Genomic DNA, 23,930 nt, shown 5'->3' with positions numbered 1-23,930 from the left:
CACCCCTCCATGGGACTGAAGCAGGACTCCATCTCAGATGGTGCCCACGCCAGGCATCATCCAGACATGTAGGATAGGTCCCTCTTGCTCCCTCTCTCTTACTCTTTATCCCCACTTTTCACTCTCTTTTCTCATGGCTCATCAGTTCATCTTGTCCTTCTTCTCCATCACACAGCAGGCAGCAGCCCCCAGTCCTCAAGCCTCAGCTTCTCACCCACTCTTCCCGAAACACAAAACGGCCAAAGTCCTCCCCCACGCAATGCAGCCATGCTGTCCAGCTATGAGCTGATTATAGTGTCCAGTCGCACAATAACTGGTCATGTGGTCATGAGCATGTACCCAAAGGACTATCTTCCCAGCTTCAGAAGGATATGTATAAGACGAATGAAGCTGGTTCCTCCAGAGCTTGAGACATGGACTGTATTCTGCTTATCTGTAGATAAAAAGAAACCGACAGTATCCATGTACCAGTAACAGAAGACAACTCAACGTACAGCAAGTTAGGGTTATGGCTCATGTTTGACAGTTTGAATTATCAGCTTTGACCAACGTTTAAGAGTTAATGATTGTACAGGTACCTTAATGTCTTTTGGTGAGAGCACTCTGAAAGTAGCAGTCGGATTTCTGCTCACAAATGATTTCCAGTACACTGCAGACCCTGTCATTTATCCTTCCATAACACTTATCTATCCCAGGGCTGCAGTGAAACTGGAACCAGTACCAGCCAGTACAGTGCACAGGGCTGGGGGAAGACCCTGCATGGGATGCCAGTCCATCACAGGGCAACCTCGTCCTTTGCTTTCTCCCTACGCCTCGGCAAAAGCCATCTGCTGGATTTGTTTTCCTTCCGCAAAAAGTCAAGTTTAATGCTCTTCCTGACCAAAAGCAGTGTTGTCATCCTCAGAAAGATCTGAAGCCTCTCCTGGGTGTTATGCACAAGCCCTTCTGAGGAATTGCACCTCTGTAATTCACTTTGGCTCCCATTTTAATGAGGATAAATTGCTTGAGTCTTTGCTATTAAGTGCCGCTTTCCTGTGCATTCTGTTGTCTTAGCTGGTCTGTTCATTTTTTTTTTCTGCCTGTGTAGCTCGCATTCTGGCAGTTCATCAAGTCCTGTTCTCTGGCCAACAGTCATCTGGGACGTGTGAAGATCTCCCACCGGAAAAAAAAATGTCTTCCTTTTAGCAGCCAGCTTGGCCGTGGTCCTCTGAGTAGCACGTTGAGTTATTTTTTGCCGTAGTTCAGACGGTGACGGCCGCTGGTGAAATTACACCTGTGTCGGTGGCAACAGTTAAGCTTCTGACGAGCCCTGCTTCTTACAGACAGTACAGAGACAGCGTCTGAAATTCCCAAAAAAGACCAAGGGAAAGATGAGCTTGGGTTTATAAACGCAGCATTATGAGAAAATAAAAGACGGTCCATCCTTCAGTAATTCATACTTTCCAATTAATTCAGCAACAAGCAGGAGAGAAAAATACTTAGGAGTATTAACTATTTACAATACAGTGATATTACAGTTTTGGTCAAAAAATAGAGATCAATTAAACTTTTATTTAGTTGTATAAATTAGAATTGGAAAGTAATTGTTGCTCAATTAATTATATATGCATAACATTAGGGGGCGGCATGGTGGTGCAGTGGTTAGCACTGTTGCCCCACACCTCTGGGACCCGGGTTCAAATCTCTGGCTGGGTCACATGTGTGCGGAGTTTGCATGTTCTCCCCATGTCATTGTGGGGTTTCCTCCGGGTACTCCGGTTTCCCCCCACAGTCCAAAAACATGCTGAGGCTAATTTGAGTTGCTAAATGAGTTGCGTGTGTGAGTGTGCCCTGCGATGGGCTGGCCCCCCGTCCTGGGTTGTTCCCTGCCTTGTGCCCGTTGCTTCCGGGATAGGCTCCAGACCCCCCGCGACCCAGTAGGATAAGCGGTTTGGGAAATGAATGGATGGATGTATAACATTAATGTTCAGTATGTGAACCCCCAGGTTGTTAAATTACCAAAAGTAGAGTTTTCTAATAATCCTATGAAATATTGAAATATGCAACTTGAACTAAATATAAAATATAATAAAGCAAAATCATTTAGACAGATTGAGCTTCAATTTTCCGAGTTCCTTGCCATAATTTATACCATCACAGCAGGGACTTGCTGAATGATAAACTCCCTGAATGTGATTCAGACTGGTATTTCTGTACACAGATTATGTTATAGTGTTTAAAACCTTCTGTAACTGCTATCCCATCATTCTTGCAAGAGCCTCACAAGATTATCATACCCTGCTCACCCCTAACAAGTGTGTGTGTGTGTGTGTGTGTGTGCGTGTGTGTGTATATATATATATATATATATATATATATATATATATATATATATATATATATATATATATATATATATATATATATATATATATAGTAATACAGCAAAGCATAATATGTGTAATATGCTACCTCGTAATACTTAAAGGAGAGTTTAGAATAGAGCAGTAATGTTGTGATGCAGATTATGCATGTGAATCAGCAGTGTCTGTTTGCGAAGATCAGGTGTGTGTGTGTGTGTGTGTGTGTGTGTGTGTGTGTGGATCAGCTGTCAGCACCACACGCCTCTGTCTCCTGTGTCTCCCTCTTTCTCTCTCTCTCTCACTCGCTCTCTCTTTCTTTCTCTCTCTCTCCACCTCCTCGCTAGACTGCACACCGCCCACTGCTCCAGATTCATGACAGTCACACACACATCAGCAGCATCAGTATCTCACACACACACACACACACGCACACACACACGCACGCGCAAGCAAAATACATTAGCAGTGCTAATAGCTTGTGCAATTCTTCATACACACATGCAGGAAGCTCACGCTTACCCACAAATTAAACAAAATCATACACGCAAAGCAACACACTAAACACAGATATCCAAATAAGACATCCCCAGAACAGTCAATCACACACACACACACACAACCATATACTAAACACAGACATGCACACACACTCAAATAAGACAGTTCTTAACAAAAGTCATACACACAGACATACTTACCCGCACAATCAAATTACACACACCTGACAGAGATTCACACACCTAAAATGCGCAGTTAACGCTGCATTTCCTCCTACATTGCAGCTGGAAGGAGGCATCTGGCTGCAAACGAGCTTTTTATTCACAGGCTGAGTGACTCACTCATGAAGGATTGTCTCTTCAAACGCACACACACACGCTGATACAGACACACCGTCGCACGCATGGAAATGGCCGGCTCTTCCGCATATCACATGTTGAGTACATGTGGGGTGTTGTCGTGTCACACACACGCTGATGGGGTGCAGGGACATACAGTGCGCTGTCTGAGAGCTTCTCCGGGGACTATTCTGCTCCACCATTTCTAGAAAATGCAAAAATACCAGTGAGAATATCAGTGAAGGAGTAGAGAGAGAGACAAAAGCGAAAAGGGGAAGGTAATGAGGAAAGGAGGAATGGCTTCCTGAAGGGAGGAGGATGGTAGGGAGAGAAAAACAGTTTACATAAAAATTACAAGTATCTCCCTTCATCCTGTGAAAGTCGTGACACACTATTCTTTTATCAAACCCAAGCGGAAGGTGCTCCATCCCAGGATTGGCCAACCGCCGGCGGCAGGTGACCAATGGCGGGAGAGGAGGGGGGCAACCCGTCTCAGCTGGGCTTCTCTGCATGAGCAAGGCAAGCTGGCTGGGGGGGGGGGGGGGGGGGGTGGAGCTAGCCAGGCTCTGAGGAGGAGAGGGAGAAGGAGAGAGAGCGAGAGGGAGCAGAGATTTCCCTAGTGCCGCTGACAGCCGCACCGACTGGGCTGGTCTGCTACATCCACGGTGCCTGGACTGCAAACGCACACAGCCGGGCAGCTGCATCCACGCCGGCTGCGCAGCCACTCCTGCGGCTCGCAGGCTGCACGCCACCCGGGAGGACATCTGTATCCGAAGCATCTGGGCTGCGTCCACCACACCTGGATCATTCCCACGGCAACCGGGCTGCTCCTCGCTCAGGGAGCGGGCTCCTGCTTCGGGGACGTCCCATGCCAGCGTACTCCTCTCCTGGCCCCTGGCACCAGCCGACTCTCTTCCTCCTCTTCGTCCTCATCTTCCTGGACCCCTGTGTGCACAGACTCCCAGAAGCCCCTGCTCCCGCCTACCGTGGGAATGGGCTGCCGACTCTCTGGGCTGTGGTTCGGAGACGGGATGGGGGTGAGTGTGTGTGTGTGTGTTATTTGTGTGTGTGCGCGTGTGTGTGCATGCACACTCAGGTTCACAGCTTGCGCAAGTGCGTAAAACATGCATGTTTAGGGGCTGTATCCATCCGTATACATACACACATGTGCTCATCCATGGAAATATTCATAAACCTCTCCATTTGTGTGTGTGTGTGTGTGTGTGTGGGTGTGCACGTGGGAGTTGGGTGAAAGATCACACAACGTGACAGTTGTACTTGTGAACTGAAGTAATCTGTGCATATGTTAACGTGAGAGGTATGTAAAGTGTGCACCTCTGGATGTGCGCGTGTGTGTGTGTGTGCGTGGGTGTGCGTGCACACATTATTCATGCGTGTTGCGACCTCAGGCGTGTTACTGTGTGTGTCCATGTGTGTGTGCGCACAGTCGAATCGACATGAGCGCATGCGCATGACTCACTGTGACAATAAATGGAAGTGACGAAGCCAGATTTTCAACTCTTGTTACCCCACCGTGGGGCAGAATTAAGGCTGGAAGGATGGTGTGGCAGGCCGACTGAGGCCCAGAGCTATGGCACGCCGTGTCGGCAGAGCTGGGGGTCAGGGGCCAACTCTGGGCTTGCTCATTGGCTTAAAGGCCTCTGACACCATCACCCGTCTGGGACAATAAGTAGGGAGCATGGCAGGTACTTCTGGCACTCAGGAAAGAAAGCAAAGTCAGCTTAGGAGAGCCCTGAATGCAAGGATGTTCAGGGAGAATTGCATGAGGTCAGCCTTGCACACAGACAGAGATCAAACACGTGCATTTGGACATATATTTATTTATAACCAGCCTCTCCCTTCCTCTCACTCACTCCCCCTCTGCTTCCCTCTCTCTCTCTCTCTCTCTCTCTGTCTCTCTCTCTCTGACACCCACCTAGGGTGAGATGCGGGGCATGAGTCATTGTGGATGGAGCCCTTAAACGTGTGTGCTGTGAGCATGTATGCGAGCGAATTAATATGTGCACAGGTACAAGCTGCATCTGTATGTATCTGACCGCCTGTCTTGCTATGTGTGCGTGCATGCTGCTGTGAGCAGCTTGCCTCGTTCTCCTGCGAGGGATCGTCTCCGGTAAAATATCTGGTATATATGTGGGTAACACAGTGTCCAGATCTTTTAAGGGAGAGCACAAGCTCCCGTCTTGTCACATTCCCCGGATTCAGTCGCTCTTCACACGCATCTCATTCCCACTTCCAGACGACAAACGCCCAGGCTGAAGAAACCGGTTACTGCTGTGTGTTACTATAGAAACTTTACAAGAGCCTCCTGCTTCCAAGAATAGGCTAAATGCACAAGGGCATTATTATATTATAAATACAGAATATGCCGAAAGACCTTGATGGAAAAGTAATTAGAATAACCATTTCAATTACCTCTATTTGAAATACTAACCATTTCTGACTGCATTAGCTAGTCTGGCCTAACTTGTCCACCATTGGTTCTGTCTGAAGGTGAATGGGCGGGATCTGCCTCAGGTCAGCCAATGGGAGGCTCTCCGGATCCTTGGTGCCTACGGGCAGCCGGTTGCCCTGCAGACAGAGGGGCAGAGGGACATGTCAGACATTAGCACACAGACAGAAAGGCCGCGAGAGGCCCTCAGAAGCAGAGGAATCAACAGAGGCCCCACATCCAAGCCGCATACCTGTACTGACAGGTAGGGGGACTACAGCTGAGATTTCTTGGTTACATAACTACATTACAAATTATTTTAATCAACACCTCCTCAGTGCCTATATGTATGTGTCCAGCCCCTGACAAATTTCTAATTTAAACATGTTTCGTGAAACATTTTGCTAATGTTGTGTGCAAACATTCTGTATCCTATAGGTCCCACTGCAGTCACATGACCCCATCGGGTGAGCCCTACCTGCCCACTATCTCCCAGGAGATGGAAGCTGTGGACAGACTAGCTTACAGGGTGAGCGCTTCCCACTGTGGATGCTCTTTTCACATCTGGGTCAAAGGCTGAAATGCCTAGCAGTGGAGCTCATTGTAGCCTGGAGAGCTTTCACCGAGATCACCATTAGTCTAGGAGTGTGGAACTCACCTCCGTCTATTCTGACAGGCAGTAGCACTGGGGGGCACAGATATTCATTTTGGATCTAAAAATGAAAGCATTTGAACCAGCGGTAAAGGATCGAACAGGCTCATTGGCTACAATTACAGCACGCGCTCTGTTGGCTTGGATACCGCTTTAGTGGTTGGGGGACTGTAGAGTGGGTGGGAGACACAGATGAGATTTGCCACCTTGGGTGGGGGGGATTCTGCCTTGGAAATTTTATGTTTTTATTGCTATAATTTCATTGTCAAAAAAAGAAAAGGATGGCTCTTTTCTGAGGATTTTAACAATCTGTGAAAAAAGCATTGAGAGGGAGAAAGAGATACCTAAACTGTGTTATTTGACAAACCCAGTGAAGTTATGCTCGGATGTGCTATGCTCTCTAACCAATCAGCTCCAGGACCCCAATGCAACTAACACCGCCTCCAAGCGCCACAGCTGTCTGATTGGATGCTGCACTGCCAATCTGGAAGAGCCCACTCCATTCCGAAGCCAGGTAGGCATTGCACCTCCCGCTACCTTGATGCCCAGGAGAGCTATCAGACCATGCCTGAGCAACAGGGGAAAGTTTATGAGAATTAATTTAATATTGAAAAATTGGCCCAATCAGTGTTCTCTGCTGCAGCAGTGCTCTGATTGGCTAACGCAGCTTGCACTTGTGTTGCAGACAGAGGAGCCTCCTTTTGCCCCCCAGCTGCTGCTACATGAGCTGGACAGCGGTCTGGGCTGCACTGATGGCAGCTTCCATCAGGGGGAGCTATCTGGGGTGGAGACAGAAGAGGAGGAGGGAGCCGTGGAGGAGTGCACCAGCCGGGGCGGATCCTCCTCCTCAGAGTCATTCATCTCCTCAGAGCTCAGCGATTCAGGCTTCTACAGTGTGGGCCCTGGAGAATTCCGCCGTTTCCAGAGGCTTCTGGAGAAGAAGATTCGGTTGTACCGTTCCAGGATGGCACCACATGGAAAGCCAGGCTCTAGGGAGAGACGGGCATCTCAGCGCAACCGCCGGGAGCTGGAATCCATCCCTGAAGCACTAACCTTCCAACCCGTGGAGGCCTACCCACCCCCAGGACTTTCCTACAGGTGCACAGCTGAAGGACCCTTAGCTCAGGGTCGAAGCTCTGAGAGCCCCAGGCACAGCCCCAGGATGGACTCCTTGCATTACCCAGTGGCGGCTCCCCCTGTCTGTAGGACTGCCTGCCAGCAGAGGGTGCTCCTTCACCCACACGCATCCAGGGGGGTTCTGAGGAGAAGCTGTACACTGCATCGCTGCCCCCCTCAAGTGATGGACAGGAGGCGGGCAAGTCACCCCACGTCTGCTAGCTACTGTAGTGCCACCGTGCGCCCAAGTCTCCGGTTCAGCACTGACCTCTCTCAGGAGACAGATCTGGACCACAGAGTTTCTCCACAGCGAGACGAGGTCCGGCGGGGGTACTTGCCCGGAGGGGGGTATTGTGGCATCACCGCCCCTCAGCCAAGTGGCACCGAGGCACCAGCCAGTACCTGGGCCAGAGCCAGGGAGGACCAGCGGCAGGACCACTGGTTTCACACTCTGGGCCATTCGCAGGACATCCATGACACGTGGCCCAAGTCAGCGGGCCGCGGCAGCCTGAGACCCGGGCTGTACAGCACCCTGGACAGCCACGCCCCCGGCATGCCAAGGGCCGCCCCCACAAACCCCAGAGCGCAAAGGAACCAGCTGCTGCGGGAGCGGGCGCTGCGCCTGGCAGATGAGCGTGGTGGCGTCACCACTGACGAGGAGACGGAGTCCAAGGCGGGTCGCTACTGGAGTCGCACGGAGCGGCGACAACAGCTGCAGCTGGCCCGCGAGCAGCGGCTGCAAGCCCTGGCACGTGGGGGGGCAGGGCCCAATGACGGGGGACCCCGGCCCACAACCGTTCTGGAGCTCAGCCATCGCAAACTCAGCCGGCTGCGTAACCGCAAGCTGCTAGACGACTGGACCACAGTGGAGGAGCTGCTGACCCATGGAACCAGGCTGAGCAGCCGGGACGGAGTGCGCTGCCCCGGCTCCCTGCTGTCCGTCACCACGGTCTAGCCCTCCTGGCACCGAGTCCAACCTTGTGTTGCTTATGCGTCGACCGCAAAAATAAAAGCACACTGGATATTTCGGCGCTGCGCGCTACACACTAATGGCGGAGCATGTTTACTTCTAGGTGCGTTACAAGGAACAGGATGTGTGAGGGGCCTGAGGTTCAGATTTAATTTCCTCGAAACATGAGTGCGTCTTGTTGTCAAGACCTCTGAGGCCAACAGTCTGTGAGAGGGTTGGCCAAGCTGGGTGTTTTGAGACAGTTTTTATTCTCATGTCAGTTTTATTGCAGTTTAGGGATTTTTTTGCAATCTGTGCTCAGTGGCCAGTTTGTTATTTACACCTAGCAAGTACTGGGTACTGCCCACTTTTGCATCCAGAACCGCTTCAAGGGTAAACAAGAACATTTAGAGACGCAATTTAGCACACTGCAGCTCTACTGAGGTGTTATTTTTGCTTGTAGCCTTCCTGTTAGCGTTGACGTGTCATTCTCCTCTGACCACTCACATTTACAATGTGCTTTGGAGACAGACACACCATTGACTGGATATTTTTTATCATACTATTTCCTGTAAACTCCACACTAGCGTGGAAAAATCCCAAGAAGGTGGCTGTTTCTGAGATGCTTGAACCAACAATCATGCCACAATGAAAATCATGTGTCTTAGCCATTGTAATGCTTAGCCACATTGAATCTCTTTACCCTGTCTGTGCTGTATGTCTTCAACAACCACATGACTGGCTGTTTAAGCAGAATGTTAATATGGGAAGGTGCATCTAACGAACTGGCCACTGATAGTATGCAGAAATGTTTCCTGCATTATACTATGTTTGTCGTTTTAAACAAGAGGAGACCAACCCTTTGTACCTATATCCTGTTGACGGTGGTTGTTCGTATATTTTTCTTCTTCTTTATATGTTCATAAGTCACTTTCTTTAGCAAGAAGGCGTTCAGTAACTTTGTTTTTATTACACTACAATTATTTAAACTCAACGTTAATTAAATGACGATCCACCCAATCTGAACGTCGGGCAACCGTTGCGTGTTTGGAGCTGCACCGGCTGCTGATGTCATCACTGGGAGACGACTGTTAATTCATTGTCAGCCCGACTCTAATGTTCCCTGGGGGGCGCTGAGGAGCTGGGGCGTGGCAGCCCAGAGGCCCGCCTTTGGCCAGGAGGTACCGGCATATCGTGAGAACGCCGATTTGGCGTGCAGCGGGAAAACCCGGGACCTCCCACCGGTCCACGGCGTGTGGGAGACGTGGTGAGGGAGCGCAGCACTCTCCGTGAGAGCGACACCATGCCAGCATTCGCCCGCCACCTACTGGACAGCCCGCGCATCGCAAGTTACATAACTGAATGACTGGAGATACAGATGAAGCCGAGCGGTGAGAACGCAACAGGAGGAGGACATGCGAGCTGAGTACAGGCCAGCTTTCCCTTTGCCTCCTTCATCATGAGTCAGGTCGCTGAGCTCTGCACAGATACAGACCGGTCGGCTCTGTGGCGCTTGCCCGTGACCAGCGTTTCACATTGTCACTGCGATCTGCCTCATCTTCGGGCGCTGTGACTAACTGAGCCCCACCCTCAAAGGACAACGTCCCCCTCTGCTGTAAAAAAAAGGCAAAAAACAAACAAACAAAAAAAGACTTAAGCTATTTTCTTTCTGCTATCTAGAATTTTCATCAAAACATTGTATATGTGGATGTAATAAAAGGTGAAATGGCGACACCAGCAAATGTAACGTGTGACGGTGGCATTTTCTGCGACTGAGACTGGGGTCTTCCCAGTTCAGGGGGCATCCTCTCCTCTGCTGCTTCTCTAGATGTGATCGTGACAGGGAGGCACCTGTACATTTACAAGTTGTAGCAGGTGCGGTGTACCTTCCCTCTGACATTATCCTTTGGGTCGATCCTCTTTCACTGCAGAGAAACCTTTCCTTGATTTTCACTTGGAGCTTTCTCCTGGCGAAGCCCTCTACTGCTGCAAAATTCACAGCTATATCAGGGAAACAAATGTACACTGCCACATTTAGAACAGGCATCTCAGTGCAACTCAGGTGAGCGACATTTTCATTGACGTACTGCTGCCCGGTTACCAGGTATAAAATAGTCACAAAACACTACCACTAAGCACACACGTTAAGCGCATAAATTACTTGATAACACGTACATGTTTTTGGCAGACCTGCAAGTACATTCGAGTCGATTTGGTTTTTAGCACAAAAAAATACACAAAAATAGCTTCGCATGGGAAAGTAGTATCGTTTTGACAGCATTCTGCTGCCCCCTAGTGTTTGTCATCTGTTCGGTTCATTAATTGAAACATAACCGCAGTTGCGTAACCGAATGTAGCAAAAGCGCCTCAAGCAACTTACTTCGTTTCTCCGGTTTTCTTACATGGGCAATATTTATATTTACATTTGAAAGAGCCAATAACAGCTCGATTTCTAGATTTTCATTAAAAACAATCTTAGTAAAAGCTAGTACATTTTATATGAGGAGTTTATTGGGTTATCCTTCACCTATAAAAACGTACCTTTTATCTTACAGACATCTCAATTATTGTGTGTATACATATGTGTGCTTTTGTGTATGTATAAGAAATATATAACTTGATCATTAATTATAAATAAGTTTTCACAAACATGTATTGGGTTGTGACACTCTTTTCAAATTTGACTAAAAATCTTTAAATGCATTGTGAATAATTGAAACATACAGAAATCATTCACAGCATCCACTAGAATTGTGTCCGACTTACTGCTGGCGATGCAAACCAAACTCTCGCTCTGGTTATATAGGAACCTAATGGCCTATAACAATGGGCCCTGCACCCCATATTCCTAAAGTATCCAATCTGGAGCCCCCGATGGACACAGTTGTATGCTTTTTCCAAGTCCACAAAACACATATAGGCTGGTTGGGTAAACTCCCACAAACCCTCCAAAACCAACAGGATCTGTACAGCAACTAATGGACAGAGGCACGTTATTCCTTAAAACACAGCCCGCAGCCTGGACACTTGGTGCATCCATGCTGATGAATTAAACATGAGTCCCCCCCGAGGCTGGAGAAGGACCAACCAAAGCTGTTAGTTGATATGTGAGGTGCCCCACGTCTCTCTCATATGTTCCGGACTGGCCGTCTAGCTGTCTGCCTGGCCGTATGACTGTCTGGCTGTACCCAGCTACCTGTATTCAGCACCCATTACAGGCTGGTGCATTTGCCTCACCATCTGTACTGACGGACTGCCTGACAGTACGCAGATGGTGTGAGGCACCTACAGCGGTAAATTGTGAAAGCTGTGAACTTCTGCATCAAGGGTTTTCAACATTTCACTAATTTTCAGTTTTTTTAAAGCATAAAAGTATTTTTTGCCCATATGTTCTGTAATTTAAGCAGCAGACGCTATATATGACTATGCAAAAACATGCAAATTTCTTGAAACTTTTTTTGTGAATTGAGTATTAGGGATATTCTAGTGTCCATTATATTTATGAGGTAAAATTTGACCGAATGCTCAAGCAAATCTGAATTTTTAGAGCAGTAAAATGCTGTTTTTACAATTATAGCTGCATGTGTGTGTGTGTTTGTGTGTGTGTGTGTGCTGTGTTACCAAACACATTTATCTCACGTTTATAGAAATTAGAAAATATATTCCATGAATGCTGTTCCCCCTTTCATACACGTGTTTGACAATAATATAAATTAGCTGACTCTAATATTACTAGCTAGTTTTAACTGCTTAGCGTATGATTATGTCTGGATGTGTGCTTTGTCACTGATTGACATCCCATCCAGAGTTGTGCTCTGTGCTTGCGGGGACATAGACCAAAGTATTGGTGACCCTAACCCAGGATAAGTGAATATGGAAGATGGATGAATTACAACAGGCTCATGTGGTTTCATTTTGAAAGGGTAGGCGTGTGTCTTTTCGTTTAATCAACTTTTGAGAACTTAGACTATTACAAGTGCAGAAAGGTCAAGATCATTATGCATCTTATGAAGTAAAACTCTTTTGAATAGAAAGAAGATGCATTGGTATGAGCACTCGCTGACCCCGAACCTTGACCACGGTTACTGAGGCATATTGAACCCACTTCCAGAGGATTCAGATGAACCTTCTGGTCAGTCCTGCAGGTCACAGCTGCCATGTTTTTGCCACCTTCTACTTGAAGCTCACTGATCTGATCTGTATACGTTACAAGGCTTCATTCTTATACCTTCGACAAAATGCAATGGGAATTAGAATAAAGTACCTTGAACCATTACACTCCATGCTATGGATGCTAGGTAACAATAATACTCCTTAGGTCCAGTGTGTTCTGATCAAGGCGGAATACTGCAAAATATTCAAAAAACTTTGCAATCAGGAATTATCGATAACGGTAGAGGCCTATAAGTTTTATGGCATTATGATGGATTTTATATATAATATCAATCTTATCATCATTCCTCAATTTCATATTTCAGTGCACTAGGAATGGCACATGATTTGAAATTTCCAGGTATGAACCCAACTAAAGTACAAACAAGAACTGTATAGATTGACTGCGATACAAAAGTTTTGCCTTCTCAAATTTAACTGGCCTTCGAAACTTCATCCAGGCTGCAGCGATTCTAAGCAGCCAGGCGTCTCACCACGGCGACACTGCTCTCAATCTCACCACGGCGACACTGCTCTCAATCTCACCACGGCGACACGGCTCTCAATGGCACCGCGCTAAGTACTCAGTCGGACATTACAGTTTTATGTTCACAGCCCTGCTCTTGAGAATTCTTACAGTCTGGTGTCAACTTACCATCAAGTTAACTTCTTCCTCTGAAGTTTGTTTTCATAAAAGTAGCGACTCATGACCAAGTGCACAGACACGGTACGTCGTGACCATGTGACCCACCGCGTGCTGTGAAAAACACATCACAGGAACCGCGCTCGAAAGAAAGGCATGATGACTGACAGAAACCGACGAGTGATGAACGACAAATGGGGCACTAAGGTTGTTTTTTAAAACTCTTTGCAAGTGTGCATCTATTATTTCAATGCAAAAATGTAAATCAAAGATATTAAAACTGCCAAATCAGCCTTCTACTTGAGCTCTGTATTCCCAGATAAACTTTTCCCAATTCCAGTCCCAGAGGGCAGAATCCAACTCAGTTCGCAGATTTCTCAGCTGAAACTTCTTAATCAGCTAATTACCAGATTTAGTAGGTGTGATGAAAGCAAGGAAATCCGCAGACTGTGCTGGATTCTGGCCCTCCAGGACCGGAAATGTGAAACCCTCATTTAGGTGCCCAAATACTGATGGCACCTCAGCATTGGAAGTAATTAACAGGTAACCTTCTCGGCACAGACCCCACTGGGACATCTGTCTGAACAATCAGGCAAATGGGGCTGTTATTTGGCAACCCCGGAGTAAAAACAAACATGCACCTGGACCAAAAAAAGCAGTGGGACTTTATTGTGGTAGGAATGCAGGCAATATACAAAATTAACTAGTCTTCAGCCGCATTACAGTCAGCAGAAACCATGAACATATAGTTACGCACACATACGTGTTCTAGCCCATGAAAAATCAGCTTAAATAAATAGGCTTTTATGTGATACAGGACGGAAGATTTGAGTTTGCTTCCTGTCTCCAGAAAACAAAACAAGGTGACTGAGGAATACTAACAACTACATACAGCAGTCACAGCAGTAAGAATGACCTGAGACAAGGCCTGGTAGCACACACACCTCTGACATAGAGAAAGGCATCTTTACAATCATCACTGTGGGATTCGACTACATTTCCCAGTAACAGGAAGGCAGACAGATTTAAACCTGCTTCAACCTGGAGAATCTCATTCAGTTTCACAATGGCTTCAAAGATGGTCTTCAGTCTTTTTGAGAGTTTCGACTCAGGGCATGTTGAAGTTCCAACCCTCCTTACTCTGCCTTGTCCTTCTGCTTCCCCGTGGAGAGAACTTTTCTGGCTACTGTGGAGCTCACTGTGGACATCCCCCCAGTCACTGCAGACACGCCCCCCTTGACAAGGCTAACGCCCACAGCTGGGACAGCGCCCACTGTCGTCTTTGTGATCTCCAGGCCCTTGCCACCCAGCCAGGCCACACTGCCAACAGTGGCACCTACCACCCCCTTGGTGGCGCTGAAGAGGCCACCAGTCACTCGCCAGATCATGCCAGGGGGTGGGGCAGGGTGCTCTTTACTGCCATCTGTGTGTAGGAACAGGCACAGGCAGGGATTACCTCATCGCCACTAAAGCAAATAATCTTCTCTTCAATGACCTGCCATACATGAACAGAGACCATTAGCATTCAGCCTTCTGATGGCACTATGGACAATCCCACAAAAAGTGTCAAGTAATTATGGGCATCCCACAGAATTTTTCCCCCAGAAAAATGTTAACTATTACCCCAGAAATGAAAACCCTGCAATGATAATCCCAGAATAGGTGGATGCACTTTTACTGTACTTCATTATATTATATCTATATCTGGATAAATGCTATATATTTTTTGCACTTTTTTTTGTTTGTCTGTTCTGTGTAAGTACATGGAGAGCAACGAAAAAACACTGGAGACAAGTTCCTTGTATGTGGGAACATACCCAGTAAAGCTGGTTCTAATTCTTATAAAAACAATTTCACTGTACTTTGTCAGGATGGCCACTAGGTGGCCTCCGTTTGTTGACACTAAAGGAGGATTAGTGAGTTCTCACCCCCAGCGAATCCATCAACATCGAAGTCGGGTTGTGGTTCTTCAGAACAACCTTCTTGAATAATCTCGTTGTTCACATTCTGATGGGGTGAAAAAGCACCAGATATTACTACAGGCATTAATAAAGACACAGAATGAAGAATCAATAATATTTCGAACAATGAGCTCAACAACGACTGCATTTCTGATCAAATATACTGAAGAGAAAGACATGGCTTATGCGTGATATTTAAATACTAACCAGTAAAATGGGCAGTTTGATTTTACCCGAAAACCCCATTCAATTAACACCGCGTTGTGTGTACGCTTCTGATATATCTGACAATTATGAATGCAAATATTTAAAAACTCTTAGCAAGAATTAAGTGCTGCCTGTCTCTTTAAACCTTTACATTACGTATATTTACAATTACATTTATTCCGTCTATTTTTAATACTGAGAGGGATGTTCCCAGGCAAAGAGCTAAGCATCACATTACTCTGAAATGTGCTTTTGCAAAATGAAAAGCAAGCATATACATTTCATTTTCATCCCAGTAGATCTGGATGGATCGATAACTAGAAGGTTTTCGTACAAACTGTCATATTAAACGTGTGCGTGGAATTGTATTTTCGGGGGCGGGTGTATGAGCACGGAGTGCTTATTAAAGTTTGCAAGAAAAGCATTTATTTATTTCAACGATACACTTCAATTAATAAGTCGACTACAATTCATTTGAATCTAAATAGTTGCATAACTGTGTTTGATAAGTTCGCGAAAGCAAAACAAAGTTCTTACCTTCACCATGATTATTTCCTGAACTTTCGCAGTAGCTGTGGCGCTGCGCTCCAAACACACCTGAGTGCGATAATCCGGGATCGTCTCCGTGGAGGTTCAGATCCCAGCGGACAGGCGGGGACAAAAGGCAGCCTGTATTGCCTCGCTACTCGGCGCGGTTACGCTCCCCTTGGCAACCAGCTTATTATGAGAGTACGATCATAACCCAAAGTGGGGGTCCGTGCTCTGCTACCAGCGTGGCACCGCGACCGCCAAGGCTGCACTCCTGCCTCCGGATCTTTCGTCACCCACGATTTGCTGGAAGGGGGCTTATTGTTTTGCACATGAGTGTGATTATTTTTTAAATCATATTTTTACAAGGAATGCAAGTCACAGTACCAGACACTATCATATAACAGTCATCGCTATCATTTAAAAGCGTGTAACAAAAATTCTAATAATAATAATAATATACATTCATGGACTACATACATGAATTGCATTTGGTTCTTACCAGTGCGTGTGTGATGCTCTGAAGGCAGACTATTTATTGCGTCATGCTTTATACTTAAATGCGGCTTCGATCTTTTTGCGGCGAAACGTGATGCGCTTCACTTTGCCCTTGAACTTAAATGACTAAGGAAGTCAGGAACAACAGAAAACATTCAGCCCTGTTAAAGATCTGTGCACAGTATTTGTAATTCAAGATGTCTGTCTTCACTTAATTCTTCACAGAAGATGAACCGATGCTCTAATTCGTGAATCCACATGATACAAACGATACTCATTCAAATTTACACCGCAGACGTCACTTTCGTCATTCATCAGTTTTTGCTTATTGTGCTGCTTTAATATTACCATCTGTATGTCCGTCTTAAATCCATAGCATTATTGCAGATCACTGAGGTTAGGGCAGCGTTCGCTGTCTGACCCGCATGGCCATCACAGGTAGCTGAAGAGACATACCATTTAGCTCAACATACGTTTCCACAGATTACCATCCCTGATATAGACATTCTGCAGGCTGTGGACCATCAGGGATGTTTTCCAACATTCAGAATATCTCGAAAGAAGATCTGCAGGAAATTCTGCTGCTTTAGTGGTTTACCTTAACGAGCAAAACCGCAGTTTATACAGCATTATAATAAATTCAGTGAGGCAGGCCAGAAACTAAACACTCACAGTTTAACGATGACCTGTTGGAGAGTTTAAGATAGCATGGATTGCGGACTGTTTATATTTACAGTGTTCGCGTGGTGTAGCTGTTATGACTGTAACTGTATGATAGAGGGAGCCATAGAGTCATACGTCTCATACTGAGATCACAGGACATAGTAATTCGTGTGCGCGGTGTTTATTGTAATCAATAAAGGCGGCACAATACCAACTATAAATAACAAAGTGTTTTTACAACAGGGGCCTCCATAGATATATATACTATTTGGGTTTGAAATAAATAAATGTCGTTATTACTATTTACATTTATATATGTGGGCTAAAAGTTTGTGCACTGGGAACAAGCGAAACAAACGTAAGCACATTTTCCTGACAGACACTTAACGTCGGTGCGCGGAAGGCCGAGTTACTTAAGTTAGTGAAAAGCAAAGTTAATGTCAGAAAAAATAACCAAGCTTGTGGAAGCATGATAGTCTAAACAAAAAAATCAGACTTACATATTTAAAAAAAAAAAAAAAACTATAAAAGCTTTACATTAATAATATCGGTTTTCAAAATTGTCTTGCTTCTTAATACTGGCGGTCTAGTGTAAGTAATGCTTGGAGGACATAAAGGTTAAATGTATCTGCACCCCCCCACCAAAAGGCCCCAGTCTGGTTCCCCCAGTTGAAATGATCTACAACCGCTACTGTTTTCCAATAAATGTTTCTTGAATCCTGCATTCCTTTAGTCAACATGAATTGGTTATGAGGGCACATGCCTCCTTCCTCATATTCTTAGGCGCCTTGCCAGGTCTGACCACACCCATGGAAAACACCTATCAGTCTTGTTTATTGGATGCCTTTGTTCAGCAGAGTTACCAATATAAAGCTGCTATTAGCCATGGTGGCTGCTGCCTGTACTGGGCCTCCCTGGAAGGAGGGAAAGCTGCAGAGCTCTGATCAATCCAGGGGAAGCCGGTTTGGGCCTGGAAGGAGAAGGAGGAGGAGGAGGTACAGAAGATGAGAGGAGGGTTGGGGGGGTCAAAGGACAGACACCCAACAGCCAGAAAAGAAAAGGTTTTATTGACTGCTTGTTTGCTTCAGAAAGTTCAGCCATCCATACCCTGCGCAAACAGATAGAGAGTTTAGATGATTAGAGCAACAGACAGATAGATTAGGTGATAGATTAGGTAACAGACATAGAGGCAGGCTGGCTGAGAGGCTGAGGCCAGTGAGTTGGGGATATTACAGAGTTTGGGGAAGGCAGCCACACAGCCCAGGAGAATAACAGCACAGGGACACATTTGTGGCTTCAGCCAGGTTTGATTTTGGCTACATCTGCCTCTGTATTATCAGTGTGACTCTAATCTTTAACCGCTACACTGTATGTGGCGGCATGTGACTCTCGCCCCCTGAACACAGACCTGGCGCAGATTTCCTCCTCGCCGTCGTCCACTGGAGTTGGGCGTTTTGTGGGGGCACGTGAAACAAGCCGTTGATCCCTCAGTTCAATTAGTACTTGAATCCCCACTGGGGGGGGGGGGGGGGGCTGCAGCACATGGAGTTACAAGCCCAGCCACCATTGCAGGTTCTGCAGACTCTGCACCAGGAAGCACCAGGGCTGCCCTCCAAGAAGGGCCGGTCTAGCACATATGCAGGGGACACTGCAGATAACGCCAGTGCCACCACCAAGAAGGGCCGGTCTAGCACATACGCAGGGGACACTGCAGATAACGCCAGTGCCACCACCAAGAAGGGCCGGTCTAGCACATACGCAGGGGACACTGCAGATAACGCCAGTGCCACCACCAAGAAGGGCCGGTCTAGCACATACGCAGGGGACACTGCAGATAACGCCAGTGCCACCACCAAGAAGGGCCGGTCTAGCACATACGCAGGGGACACTGCAGATAACGCCAGTGCCACCACCAAGAAGGGCCGGTCTAGCACATACGCAGGGGACACTGCAGATAACGCCAGTGCCACCACCAAGAAGGGCCGGTCTAGCACATACGCAGGGGACACTGCAGATAACGCCAGTGCCACCACCAGGGTGGAGATGTTATGGAGACGCCACCCCTTGTAGAAAAGTTCCAGAGGCTGCCCATGGCTTTGCTACCCTTCTTCGGGTCCGAAACCTACCAGATGAAAATTTCTCCGTCAATTGGGCATACACAAGGGCTGTAGAATGCTGGGTAAAATATGAATTGGGATTTTTTTCCCACTTTGAATCACTGTGACAGTTTTCCCTCATGATTTTTAAACATTTATCTCATTCACTATTATTATTATCATTATTATTAGTTACATATTGTCTTTTATTATATTTTTCATATTGATGAATGAGGCTCGCAAAGTACCAGCCTGTGAAATGTTCAGAATTCATTATCGAATCTGCCTTGCAAATTGCTCTTCCATTTTCCACAGAAATCAGAAACAATGTAACGTCCTGCTAATCTGCACCTGCAAGTTCAGCAAGTTAAGCGGTATTGGTCAGAATTTACATAGCGGTACATCGCTAACAATGTGATCGCTACTGAAACGGCACTGGTACAGTAACTTTGCAGAACAGAAAGGGCACATTCCTGCTTTTTAACAAGCAACTCATTTACCGATGCAAGAAATGCAAGAAATTAATTGAAACCTTGCAGGTTCACATGTTTATCTGCATCCTTTTCCTGTAAGGGGGTGTAACGCAGTCCTATCATTTGCCGATATAGCTTAAGGAGAAAAAGGGAACGTTTGGTTTGATGCAACAGATCTCCCCGCTAATGCAAGCACAGCAGAATCGTTGTCATGTAAGAATCAGAATCAGGATTGCAATTCAAAAACAATTAATCATGCAGCTCAATGGCCTTCAGGTATGAATCGAGATTGTGATTTAAAAATGATTAATCATGCAGTTTCTTAGGGTCCAACCTGCATAAGGATGCCAACCTAGCCAGTTAGTTTCACCATGTCTTGTATACCTGTATATATCTAGACATCAAAGACATCATCAAGTTCTGTAGTGGTCAGAAATGCCAGTGGTGAAGCTGGTCTACAGCAGGTTTGGACAGGCTAGACAAGAGATAAGGACCACCAACCCACAAAAAACATGAGCTGTCATTATTTTTAGACTTGCACTATCACACCTGATTGAATTGTGACACTGGAAGTAGGTCACTTTATACAAGCAAGTAGGTCAGGCCCCCCGTCGGCAATGTACGCACTGACATGCTACCCTATGAGACGAGCCACTCTAGGCTGACATTAACGATCTGTGATGTAATAAAATGGATTATATAACGTGATGCGTTGTTTCCCATATTCTTGCCTTCCAGGCAACTCTTGTGCATGGAGTATTTGTTCATCTGCAGTGATAATCGCTGTACATATTGTCTTATATTTATTTGGTCTTATAGTCTGCAGGAAGCAAGCAAAAATGTTGTTGTACTATGCAGAGGCACCTACAGGATTGTACCTTGGCATATGCACCGCCCCAACACACACACACACACACACACACACGTCAAGATGAATGTTCATTAGAACAAGACCAGTGAGTAGACTTGGACATCTGTGAAACTTGTCAGGCTCAGATTACATCATTACATCAAGGGCACCGATCTGGGTACGGACGGTAAGTCCATCTGCCTACCAATATTATGGGAATATCGTGTATGTATATTCAGAGTTACACAGTTTTTTGTTTAATGCTGTATTATAAACGTCATGATTCCTCTTATAAGTGAAGAATGAGCAGACACCTCCGCTATGGCAAATGGCTGATCTCCATTACTGCACTAAGTCAAGTTGTACTGTGTCTTTAGCTCTGGGGCTGCTAACTTTAAATATTGTTAAAGTTTAAATATTGACCTGCTGGCCTTAGTTATATGTCAATCTATGTAGGCCTATTGTGCATCTCTAAACCGGCCTACTGTTTGTTCCATCTTCATAAGGGTAATATGTACTGTAAAAATATAATAAAGAGAAATATTTTGCTCATGACCCACCACAGGGCAGAGAACGACCCAGGACGGGGCGCCAACCCAGCACAGGGCAGAGAACGACCCAGGACGGGGCGCCAACCCAGCACAGGGCAGAGAACGACCCAGGACGGGGCGCCAACCCAGCACAGGGCAGAGAACGACCCAGGACGGGGCGCCAACCCAGCACAGGGCAGAGAACGACCCAGGACGGGGCACCAACCCAGCACAGGGCAGAGAACAACTCAGGACAGGGCGCCAACCCAGCACAGGGCAGAGAACGACCCAGGACAGGGCAGAGAACAACCCAGGACGGGGCGCCAACCCAGCACAGGGCAGAGAACGACCCAGGACGGGGCGCCAACCCAGCACAGGGCACACTCACACACTAGTCACACAGACATGCACACCTACGGGTAATTTGGTAACCCCAATTAACCTCAGCATGTTTTTGGACTCGGGGGGGTGGACCCCATGGTGACACAGGGAGAACATGCAGACTCCACACACACGGAACCCTGGAAGAGACTCGAACCCTGGTCCCCAACATACATATCAATACATATCTGACCTCATCAGGCATTCTAGCATTTTCAAGAGGAGACAGCTCTTTATAAAAAGGATCAGTTTCCTCTTTTATTAACAGCTCACTGCCAGAGACAATCAGCAGCGGTACAGACAGAGGAACTCTACAATTTACACAACATTTTCACTAGGGGAAGATACTATTGAAAAACACACAACTACGTGGAAAACACTGCTTGGGTACTACCTGGATACAGTATTATTTACAATGTAAAGGCAGGGTACACACTTAAATAACACAGTTAACAAATACGAGTTGGGTCTCGCAAGGCATGCCAGTAATCTGAATAATCACTCATGCCGCCCGGCGTCCCGCCATCCTATCACCTCCCACCAAGGGGTCCGCCAAACTTGGCTACCCTGAGTCCAGTACAACCCAACCCCAGGGGCGTGCAGTTGTCATCAGGGCTCGTGTGCCACAATTCCCAGGTCCCTTGCTGGGGAGGGGGTCAGGTCAGGGGCGATGCTGTGCCAGTTGATCCCTGTGCAGGACCACAGCCTTCCGTCACTCCGGCAAGCGAAGGCGGCAAAAGACATTGGACAGCTGCTCCAGGATCTCCCCCGGTCCCTTCCAATGACAGTCTAGCGTGGGTGACCATCCCTTCTAGGGCGGTCACTTCACCCAAATCAGGGACTTAATGTCAAAGCCCTGTCCAGACCTCTTAGTTCCTGTCTGTGTTTCAGACATACCTCATGGGCTTTGGATAGTGCCAAACTATAAATTCCAATCCTTTACAGTCTATGTCATTCACACATGGCGACATGCAACAAAGACCAATCGCACAGCACACGAGCTCGTAGCTCTAGAGGATGACTACCAGTTATCTGCTTGGTAAAGTTGGTTTAACAAGTCGGTGTGTAGCAAGCACAGACATAGCAGCCACTAGGCATTTAAAAATCAATTCCAGTACCAAACATTTTGTTTACAGACCAGGTTTTTTTTTAAATCAGTTTTACTGCTAGAATGTTTTTTAACATTTATCTAAGAGACAACATGTAGAGAAGAGGTTATCAGGCAAGATAGATGGCCATCACAGTTAAAAGAAGCTTTCAGAAAGGGGTTCACACCAAAAAACATCTAGCATCCGTGAGGTTCTGACACAAGCTTTTTTGAGCCAGACACTGCAATCTGCATAACTATAGATATGTGGCAAAGCACACTGGGAAATATGAATCTGAAGCAGAATCACTGGGGCTCTTAATGGTTGACAAATACCTCAGTTATGTGCAGGTATGTAGAAAAAAAACAATCAACAAAATCTAAACCACAAAATAAGAGTAGGCTCCCCAGGGAACACACACTTTGGGAAATTCAAAGATGTCAGTTAATGTAACAAAATGTTTTTGTATTGCTGGAAGTAACCGGAGTACCCACTGAGCAGCCATTTGTCATCCAGTGATAAAACACAGGTAATCTACGTTATTTGTATAGGTGTAATTCAGTAACACTCTTGTCCATTATTAGGACAATTAAACAGATCTAGCAGCCTTTGACTCCATGCTTGGATTTGATTACAAAGCTTTGACACTCTTGGGATTCGTACCTGTAGATGAGCAATAAGCAATCTAAACCACTGCTACGTTTGTAATCAGAAGATAGCAGGTTTAAATCTCAGGGTCAAGTCGGATTTTTGTACATGTCACATATACACACACACATATATACACACACACACACATACATACATACACATACACACACATACATACATACACATACACACACATACATACATACACATACACACACATACATACACACATATACATATACACACACATATATACACATGTGACATATGGGACAGCTGGGACGCAAATGTATTTTGCAATGACAACGGTCCAAAGTCTTCCACAAAACTACCCAGGAATGGCTTAAGAAAAAGATTTGCACTGTGAATTGACCCAAAGTCCGGACCTCAGTCCCATAGAAATGCTGTGGTAAGATCTAAAGTGGGCGGCACATGCCAGATGTCCCTCCAACCTCTCTCAACTGGCTGAGTTCTGCAAGGAGGAGTGGGCAAAAATCCCCCAAAGCAGATGTGAGACACTGGTTCATGTTTACAGAAAACGTTTGGGTGAAGTAATGGCTGCAAACGGAGGTGCCACAAGGAACCAGCAGATCTTCTGTTTGAGAGATAAATTTATGTTGTTGAATAAATAATGAATCTCCTTTTCTCTGTGCGTCCCTTATGTGGAAGGTTTGTTTCATTGCAGAAGGTAATTTTATCTTTAGAAAACAATTACCATGTTTGGTACCAAGCAGCAGTGTATTTATGGAATTGAAGTTTAACTAACATATACTAAATCAATGTGTTTATACAGTAGCTAGAGCGGTAAGGATCATGCACTGATTACAGTGAATTGCCACACAACACACCACCTCAGGGACGACAA

At 46.2% G+C, this 23,930-nt stretch overlaps 2 protein-coding genes and 1 long non-coding RNA gene across 4 annotated transcripts in view; 1 reads left to right on the top strand and 2 right to left on the bottom strand.

Moving 5' to 3' along the window:
* Nucleotides 1-3,368, bottom strand: part of LOC125748099 (uncharacterized) — a 3,794-nt gene extending 426 nt beyond the window's left edge. Inside the window, exons 1-3 of the long non-coding RNA XR_007399464.1 lie at nucleotides 3,083-3,368; nucleotides 579-1,340; nucleotides 1-433 (exon numbers count right to left, since the gene is read on the bottom strand). The exon at nucleotides 1-433 is cut by the window's left edge and continues 426 nt beyond it. This is a non-coding gene — a long non-coding RNA (uncharacterized LOC125748099). The remainder of the gene's footprint in view (nucleotides 434-578; nucleotides 1,341-3,082) is intronic.
* A 386-nt stretch (nucleotides 3,369-3,754) lies between these two features.
* Nucleotides 3,755-9,323, top strand: LOC125748091 (E3 ubiquitin-protein ligase PDZRN3-like). Its single transcript, XM_049023906.1, has 5 exons — nucleotides 3,755-4,215; nucleotides 5,690-5,892; nucleotides 6,066-6,156; nucleotides 6,692-6,793; nucleotides 6,965-9,323. Exons 1-5 carry the CDS (start codon nucleotides 4,171-4,173, stop codon nucleotides 8,348-8,350), a joined length of 1,827 nt encoding a protein of 608 aa, XP_048879863.1. The 5' UTR covers nucleotides 3,755-4,170; the 3' UTR covers nucleotides 8,351-9,323.
* Nucleotides 9,324-13,785: 4,462 nt separating this feature from the next.
* Nucleotides 13,786-16,455, bottom strand: LOC125748097 (transmembrane protein 263-like). Of its 2 annotated transcripts, XM_049023918.1 has the most exons (4): nucleotides 16,338-16,455; nucleotides 15,845-16,152; nucleotides 15,068-15,146; nucleotides 13,786-14,562 (listed from the first exon to the last, which is right to left on the bottom strand). In XM_049023918.1, exons 2-4 carry the CDS (start codon nucleotides 15,851-15,853, stop codon nucleotides 14,276-14,278), a joined length of 375 nt encoding a protein of 124 aa, XP_048879875.1. In that variant the 5' UTR covers nucleotides 15,854-16,152; nucleotides 16,338-16,455; the 3' UTR covers nucleotides 13,786-14,275. The 2 variants fall into 2 exon arrangements, with proteins under 2 accessions (XP_048879875.1, XP_048879874.1); XM_049023917.1 differs by lacking the exon at nucleotides 16,338-16,455 and having other exon boundaries at nucleotides 15,845-16,281.
* Between the last annotated feature and the right edge of the window lie 7,475 nt (nucleotides 16,456-23,930).

The sequence above is a fragment of the Brienomyrus brachyistius genome, chromosome 8 (assembly GCF_023856365.1).
Source record: "Brienomyrus brachyistius isolate T26 chromosome 8, BBRACH_0.4, whole genome shotgun sequence".
NCBI classification, from domain to species: domain Eukaryota; kingdom Metazoa; phylum Chordata; class Actinopteri; order Osteoglossiformes; family Mormyridae; genus Brienomyrus; species Brienomyrus brachyistius.
Note: the sequence above shows the minus strand (reverse complement) of the source record. Positions and strands in the feature narration are given on the sequence as shown.